Raw genomic sequence first — 8,775 nt, 5'->3', positions numbered from 1 at the left:
CCTGCAGAGACTGTACAGATGCTCTGTAAAAACTTTTGTGTTCAACTCCCCGCGAGGCTGCGCCGCAGTCCAGCAGCAGTCCCCACAGCCACCTTTTGCCGCCTCGCGTGAGATGGCGCGGTGGGAGCCCGCGGTGGGGCTGGAGGGGGCCGAGCCTCGCCCGTGGTGTCCCCAGCACCCCCTTCTCCATCAGCGCTGCTCGAGGCTGAAGCCGCCGGGCCGGGGCGGGGCGGGCGCGGTGTCAGTGCAGCTGTAGCTCAGGCGCCCGTCAGGGCTCTCTCCTTCTCCCCGTCCCCCTTTTCGCCCCCTAATTACGGCAGAAGCCAATGAGCGGGGGGCGGCGGCGCCCCCTCGGACCCCGCGGGCGGGGAGGGGCGGGGGCGGGCGGCGGCGGCCGTACTCGCCGAGGAGGAGCGCGGGAGGCGGACGGGGGTAGCGCCGCCGCCGGGACTGGCGCCCGCCACCGGCACACGGCCCGCGCCCCGCAGCGCTCCGCTCCGGCCCGGCCCGCGGCCGCCGGGGGTGCGAGATGGCCGCTGACGGGAGCCGCGGGGTCCTGGGGCTGTGGCTGCTGGCGGCGGCGGGGCTGTGCGGCGGAGTGGCGGCGGGCAAGTCCCCCAGCTGCCACGAAGTGCGGACGGCGTTTCAGCTGCGGCAGATCGGGCCCCTCAAGCTGGTCCCCGACGTGCCCACGGCCGGTCAGTACCGACCCACCCGCGGGGTGGCTTCTCCGCGCCGGGGCGTGCCGCGGGGCGCGGGTTGCCGCGGGGGGCTCGGGGCCGGGGGTCCGTGCCGGCCGGGCTCGCCTCTGCCTGCACCCTCGGGGCAGCGGGGGCTCCCCGCGGGCGGCGGCGGCGGCCCGGGGTCCTCCCTCAGCTCCGGTGCCGCCGTCGGGGGCCGCGCGCCTGCCTGCGAAAAGCCGGTGCGCCGCGGCTCCCTTCACCCAGCGCCGGCTTTCCTGCCGGACACAGGTAGCGGGAACTAAGCGGATTTGGCACGCCTCCTGCTCAAATGATTTTAAAGGACTTCCTAGGAAAAGAGACCGGAATGAATTCTCGGTCTTTACGTGATGCACGTATTGCTTATTGATCGCCACCCTCAGCACCGGGCCTTTTTCCCCCGCGTTTAAGACCGGTGTGATCCGTTTGCCGAGTACCTAAAGCAGAGGCTTCCTCCTGGAAAGGATCCCTTTCTTAGTACGCAAATTAGTAACCGAGTCGTTAAGGAACGCTTGTTTTGCTGACCAGATGTAAGGATTCTCAGGCAGGCTGGTGAATACACTGTAACTTCTGGATTAGGAAGAGTTCTCTTGCAGATGAATCCAGGAACGTTGCTGTAAGGAAAGGCAGAGGTAACGCTTTGGAGGGATACAGTCAACAGAACTTAGCTTTTGCTTAGTTAAGCAGTACGTCTGCAGTACTTAATACTTGTGAAAGTTGATGAGTAAGGTGCTGTTCCCTTTTGCCTTTTCATACAGTTCCTGAACAACGTGTGACAGCAATGAAATGGAAAAGTAACACATGTATAATAAGAAAAGATTTTTTTTTTTTTTTTTGCATATTCTACAGTTACCCTGTGGAATTCCATTGTAAGGGGATAAAGTACATTATAATGTCAAAAAAATTATTAAACTCTTTACAAATGACCATATATCTATCTACATAATGAAGTCACACCCCCGACACATGTTTTAAGAAAACATTTACAAGAACTGGAATAAAAAAGCAGAGACTGTCAGCCTCATAGAACAATCTTTAGCTGCCTCATGCTAGGCACAATTGCCTGTAGGTGTGTGGTGGTTTAAATGTCAATTTGCGTTGTTGCTTTGTTATTTTTTTCTTTTTTTTTTTTTTTTTTTTTTTTAAAGCAGTTCAATTCAAAGCCTGCTGAGTTTGATGGAAAGACTTCTTATCTTAAATGAGTTTTGGATATGTCTTCTGGCACAAGTTTCTGTCCTGGGGACTAAATTTGATAGGCCATTGGGCTGATCTCTTATGGCAACTCTTACAGCTGTAAACAATTGCACAGTGCTGGTGATCGTTACCTTTGCTTTGCATAAAGTAGTTGAGATGACACGTGGCTGTAAAGTTGTCTGTGAGCAAGGAATAATTCCTCATTTTGTGGCAAGAAGAGATTTGCAGGAATGGCATTTTGAAGCTTGAAGTATGGTACTGTTCTCTTGTGCTGATAGAGGCATCAGCTCACACTTGCCTTTGAGAGCTAAATATAAAACAAGGCTTTTCATCCATTTTGATGCATGCTTAACTCTCTTTCCTGAGCTCTTTCTGGAAGAAGTTCTTCAAACTTTAAATTGATTGTTTTACATTTTCTATAAAACTCTAGTACTGCAGATGAAACCTGAGGAAAATTGTGCGCTTCCAGAAGGAAGGTGTAGATGCTGTGATGCTTCAGAGAGGTTTCCTTGTGTTCTGCTGTCATATTGAACCTTCCTATTGAATAACAAGCTCTCAGAAAATAAATTGCATGAGAGACAGTGAGGGAGGGTAATATGCATTTAAATTTTAGCTCATAGAGGTTTCTTTTGAAGAGAATGATTGGAGCAGAGGAGAGCTGAGGAAAAGTGTTGCATATTGATCTTCCCTGTTTGTTAAGTATACTCAGCTCCACCAAAGCTTGTGTGTTTTAATGATATCTTGCCAGGCAGTAATGCCTCCTGTCTTGGGCCGCCTTTTAATTAAGTACTGAAGTGTTTTCCAGTGTTTTCATCTGGCAGCTATTATCAGTGAATATATCTTAATACAACTACACCTCCCCCCCCCCCCCTTTTTTTTTTCTCTAGGACATTGAGGGTCATTTTATTATGCATTTTAACAACACACAAATGTTGAAGCATCTCCTCTGAAGACTTCAGGCAGTTATCAGTTAAAGAGGGGCAGAGTGGTGGGCAGCTGGGGGTGACACTGGAGAGCAGTGTGCTCAGCTGAATCTAGCGCTGATCAAAGCCTGTGGAGAGCTTCCTGCTAACTTCTGCTCATGTGGGCCAGACCTGCACATGCACTGGGGTGCTCCTCATTCCTCAGTTGCCTGCATGTTGTTTTTGGCTTGTTCTCTCTAAAAAAATGGAACTTTTGCAGTCCTATTGTCTGTTTGCTAGATATCTTCAATCACAAAAGTGTTGAAAGCCCTTGGCTAATCTCAGGCTAGTATTTATAGGCTAATACAACAAATCTGACAGAGGTTAAAGTCTTAAGGATTATTAAATTCTTACAACCTTCAGGAAAATCAGCAGCTCAGTTGAGGAAAGAGGCCCAACCCAGTGCTGGGTGAGGGATCAGCAGGCAGACTCTCAGGTGCATATTTTCTTTCTCCTCTTATGGGTGGTGCCCATTTCACCCGTAATAAAATGAACTCTAAATACTTGGGAGAGTTTGTAGCCTACACCCTCCTGTGGTATTAGTTGTGGTTGCAGTGCTGAAGTTGCACAGTGATGGGCCCTGGATACAAGCTTCATGGGGGCTGCTAGTTGCCTCCCCATGTTACACATGGTCTGAAGACAGGTTGCTGTGATTGCTAAGTGGGTAGGAGAGGGGCATCACCATGACCTACAGTGAGACGGAGAGTAGCTTTGGGCAGGACCTGCCAGCCTCTTGTATGAAAAGTAGTGGCAAGTGAAGGAAGAAGACTCCTGGGGAAAAGATGCTTTTGTTTTTAAGGTGTGATGTGGAACTGGCAGCAACCTTTCTGAAAATCATCACCAGCTGAAGCGAGCTCTTAGAGATGCCAGGAGCCTCCTCTTAAATTTCTCTTCCATAGTTTCTCCCAAAAGACTTGAGATACTTTCCACTGTGAAATCTAGGCCATTAATGAATGTAGGACTAAGGAAGAAGAGTGTTTTGACATGGGATGGATAAGAGGCCCAAAGAATAAGTATTTTTGAGCAGCAAATCTCCTTGGTCTGTCTGTAAGATTTTCTTTTCCACTAGCAGAGTCTGTGCTGCTATCTGGTAGCCTGCTTTTCTGGAACAAACTGAATGTTTCAAGGGTAATTTGCTGCAAATAGCAAACAGATTGGTCAGGTAAAGGTACTGCTGCCTTGGCTGTGATTCAGAGGAGGGGGTTTTTTGTGTCTTCCCCCAGACTGGAAAATGAGGTAATATGTTCCCGGTCTTGTACTTTGATTATCACAGGCTGAGCTGGGATGTTTTTGTAGGAGCTCCTTGGTTAACATTTTGATGAGAAAGAATTATATGCTGTCTCCAAGGGTGAAGGGCTGTGTTAAACCTGCCAGGGGACTAAGCCTTTGGTTCCAGGGAGTCTAGATACCTCAAATCTGATGCGTACTGCTACGTATGGCATTTCTCCCAGACATGGGGCTGCCGTTAGCGATACCCTGTGAGCCCTGTGAGGTTATATTACAGTGTAACAGCATACTGGCATGGACTGTGTTTAAAGTTCTGTTTATTCACGGCTTTTCTGTGGCATGGAGCACAGTGGTTGCTGGCTGTCCCTGCTTTCCAAATTCACAGTAGGAAAATTGAATGAACCCAACTGGAGTCTGTGACTTGTCCACATTCAGGCAGTGAACTGTAGCAGAACCAGAATAAAAGTAGCCATCTTGATTCCTTTGGTAATCATGTAACCACAAGAACCTCTTCCCCATTTATATCAGTTCCGCCTCTTTCGCTTATTAACTAGTGTATGATCATGCAAAAAAAAAAAAAAAGTCTGTAAACATATGATAAATAGAGACAGAAGAGTTGGGCTGATTTCTGGTAAGCAAGGAAAATATTTGTCATTTGTGAAAGAATTCTAGGAACTCCTTGCCTTCTAAATAATCATCTTGTTGAGGACTACCAAAAGGATGATTTTCTTCTCTTGCTGCTCTGCTGCTTTACAAAGAGCACAGAAGCTGCCCAGATTGTGCTCAGGGACTCACTTCTGAAGGGCAGATTTTGTCCTATTAAAAGCTTTTTTATTGTCTACCGTCATCCTGCACCTTAAATCAGCAGGGTGTTCATTACTATGTGTATGTACTGAATATCCCATAGCAGAGCTTGACATGCATTAACAATTTATACATTAAAACTATTTTACTTTCTGAACAGTGACAGGAAAGTCCTAGACTCCTACCAGAAGCTCCTTGCTACATGTGGTACACGCATTAGACTGGATCTCATCCCATCTCAGTCGGTGGCAAAGCTCCCATCATGTTGAGAAAGGAGCATGAGCTAGATCTCTTTTTGAATATATCCAAGAATATCTATTAAACTAGCCATTTTATTATGAAATGGGGTATGCCACACTTTATTTTCCTGGTTTTCTCTTTTATCACCACTCAGCTCTTTATTTCTATCATCTTAATGAGAACACTGTAATTCCCCTGGTAAAGGTGCAGTGCTGAAACACATTTTGTTCACAGCAGCATTTTGTTAAAGTCACTCATAAGTCTGGTGTTTGCCACATGTGAAATATACTTGCTTTATTGCCTCTGGAAAGTTTTTGCCCCATCAGAATGAGTGTCCAAAATCCTCTGGTGTGAACTGCGATTTATACTTGGGTTTACTGTTCACCTTCATATGTGGTTGTGCGAGACTGCCTTCAGTAGCATGGATGAAGGGTACATCTGGGAGAAAGGGTTGCTGAATGAGCACAGTTGCGTTAATGCTTAGAAAGAGTGTAGGGTTGTTAAGATTTTAAGAAAAGGCACAAAAAAGAATCTTGTTTCCATGAGGTTTCTCTTTCTTTTAGAAAATACTCATAGTTATAAGTTTGTGAAATGTCCTTGGCATTACTTGCAGCTTGTTATAATGGAAGGTTTTCTTCCTATTACACTTAGTATTTGCTTATTTATGGACACACAGACTGTTGACCTGTTGGAGGAAGTGGACTGGTCCAATGTGAGATGGACTCTGTTCCCATCTTTGTCACTCTCTGAATAGCCTAAAACAAGGCCAGCTGTGCCTCAGTTTCCCCTTCTGTGGGCTGTATTGTGGTATGTTTTTTTGAGGGGTAGTACTGAAAAGCTGCCATGAAAGGGTGGTAGATCACAGCCAAAGTATTAGTGAGTTATACCTTCATTTCTTCAGGCTGACTTCCACTTAAATCTTTCTTTATGTGAGGAAAAAGGCTAGAAGTTACCTTGGTTTCTGATGAACTGGGAGATGAACCTGAAAGCTGTGCTTCTTTCACTCCTCTCATCCAGAGGCAGTCCCAAGGAGGAGGCAGGCTTTCCAGAGTCTCTGAGCAGTCATGGGCTGTAGTTCACACTTGCTGCGATAGCTGTTCCGAGCAGAAAAGCTATGCTTTTGCAGCCTGCGGCATCTCTGGAGTAAGGATGCTTCCTTCATTAATCTTCTCAGGATTTTATAGCACTCTTTCAGGCTCAGACTGTCACCAGAAGTGTTAACTTAAAGCTGGTGATGACTGTGAATGCAGGCAAGACTCATGCCAGCGGTAATATCTTTTTCTCCCCTCTTTTCCCATGCCTTAAATTTCTGTTTGACGCAGGACCAGCTGCCCACTCTGTAATGCCCTCCTGGGAGTAATCTATAGGCAAAAAGTCTGTTTAGACTTACTTAGTGCCTCATAAAGATGCAATCACTGTTCCACTGCCAGATGGAAATCTATAGTTCTCATATCCGTGAGCCTCAGAAAAAGCAGTGTCCTCAGTGACTTGCATGAGCATTTGGTCCAGGTGAGTAGAAGACTGGCTTAGGTGTTCAGATCAACCTTTCCAGTAAATGTCTTGGGAAGGAATCCAAGAGTCAGCAGAGAACCTACTCTCCTCCAACACACAATCATGTTATCAAACTGAGTTGAGGGAAGAAGCCAAGTATTCCTACAATTCATATGGTCTATTCGTTTTTTCAAAAATCTCTGCTGAAAAGACTGTGTAGTGATTTATGTTTTTTTCATGGTCGGCTCAAGATCTGGTGATTTTGGTGTTGAACCGGATCTCAGGATGGAGAACAAGCTTAGTAAGCAATGACTCATCCTTAAAATACTGGTAGCTCTCAAGAGCTGCCTCTGGAGTACCTTATCTGCCACTGAAGTTTTGCCATCAGATTGTAATCAGAAAGTAAGAGAAAAATATTCCTCCCACACTCCTGCCCTAGTATTGCAGGGCTGAGCAGTCAGTTCTTTAACCAAAGGGCAGTACTAATGAAAAGGCATTAATGTGATAAGTGGAAACAAAGTTGGCATGATAATAATTGCTATATAAATCAATAAAATAAATACATCAAAATGAGTAAAAGCTTTTATAAAGATTAATCATGAAAATTGGCATGAACCCAAGGATCTGTAAAAAGCAAGGATGTGTGTAAAATGCACCCTGGGCAGTAAAATAGATTTCTTTTTAAAAATGGTTTTGCTTTTAGATGGTATAAAACTAGAGCTATACTTCCAAGTATTGCAAAGTCTTTGTAATTGAATCTTTCTTCCATGAAAGCGTAAAATGACATGATAAAGAGGCATATGTTTAATAATACTTCAAATACATACTCATTACTTACCAGTTTAGAGCACAGCATCTGCTTCTAGGGGAAAATATGAATTTTGATGGATCAGAATCAGTTTCCAAACAGCAGCCAAGCCCATGACATAGAATTTATACTTAGTCTCTCAATCTCTGTCAATTTGATTAGGTATCACTTTAATATGAGAGAATCATCCTGATATCTGTAAATATATCTTTATAGATACTTGTTTCATTCACATTAAGGTAACTTCTGAGCAGCACCAGTGGATGAAATGAGGTACCTAGCTAACATGTAATGATTTATCTTCTTAAGGATAAAAAAAAGATAGGGAAGCAAGTCTGTTACCACCTTCTACCAAGTACTTAAGTTTTAATTTTTTTTAAGGCAATATATTATCTGATGGAAAAATGCAAAATATTTCTGCACAGTATCTTGTTCTGTTTGGATCTACAGAAGTAACCTGAGCCCCAAGCTAAGAGCTGGGTCCACAGGATTACCTAGTACAGACATAGGAGGACAAGGATTTTCCCTCCTTTTGTGTCCTTCACGCTCAGGGTGGTCTTCTGTAGATGCAGGTGTGCTAAGAGACAATGTATGGTCTGGACCAGTGGCAGTCTGGACAGGGAACTGACCTGTGGTGTGTGTGGAGTAAGGGTAGCAGGACTGTGTGCCAAACTGCTCTGTCTGCTAGAAAGATAACAAGTGCCCAGAATACTTTTTTTTATGGCTGCATTTTGTCCGTTTCAAGAGCTAAATATTTTCTGTAGCAATGCTGATACTTGGAATTAGCCCTTTGTGTCTGAACTGCTTTAGCAACACTGGTCTTTAATGACCACCCTGTAGAACGTAAGGACAATATTTCTATCCCCTTTTTAGGGTATCAAATGAAACTCAGGTGGCTGTGAAGGCTTTGCCAATTCCATACTGAGTCCTGTAGTCTAGTGGCATCTGATGGCAAATAAAACTACATAGTGTAGAAATGCAATGTAACCAATTTCACTGCTCCATGGTTTTCTTCAGCAGACACTTCAGCTGCCTCTGGTGGGTTTACTCTTGAGGTGAGACGCACTTCTGTAGTAGGGTAATACCCAATGGCTCACTCTGGATTGAAGGTGGTCTCTTCTGTACAAGGTGCTGCACAGGCATGCCAAGGGCTCACCCTAGCAGTCTTACAGATGAATTTTATAGAGTGCTTGACTGTTCTGGACTTCCCTGGGGCTCTCAGTGCTGTTGTACAGCACCAAGCACCTCAGCAGTATTTAGCAGATGATTTATGATGGAGCAACAACAACCTTGCTTCTTATTATGGATAAGCACTATGCATATACTTTCA

General features: G+C 45.2%; 1 protein-coding gene across 3 annotated transcripts in view; it reads left to right on the top strand.

Annotated features, from left to right (window-relative positions):
- The first annotated feature begins 418 nt into the window (after positions 1-418).
- LOC128149177 (glypican-5-like) overlaps positions 419-8,775 on the top strand; it is a 405,549-nt gene continuing 397,192 nt past the window's right edge. The window contains exon 1 of one of the 3 annotated variants that reach the window (XM_052804047.1): positions 419-698. In XM_052804047.1, coding sequence (XP_052660007.1) covers positions 530-698 — 169 coding nt within the window. In that variant the 5' untranslated portion in view covers positions 419-529. The remainder of the gene's footprint in view (positions 699-8,775) is intronic. The other 2 variants (XM_052804045.1, XM_052804046.1) reach the window with 2 other exon arrangements.

The sequence above is a fragment of the Harpia harpyja genome, chromosome 12 (assembly GCF_026419915.1).
Source record: "Harpia harpyja isolate bHarHar1 chromosome 12, bHarHar1 primary haplotype, whole genome shotgun sequence".
Taxonomy (NCBI): domain Eukaryota; kingdom Metazoa; phylum Chordata; class Aves; order Accipitriformes; family Accipitridae; genus Harpia; species Harpia harpyja.
This window is presented reverse-complemented; position numbering and strand designations above follow the sequence as displayed.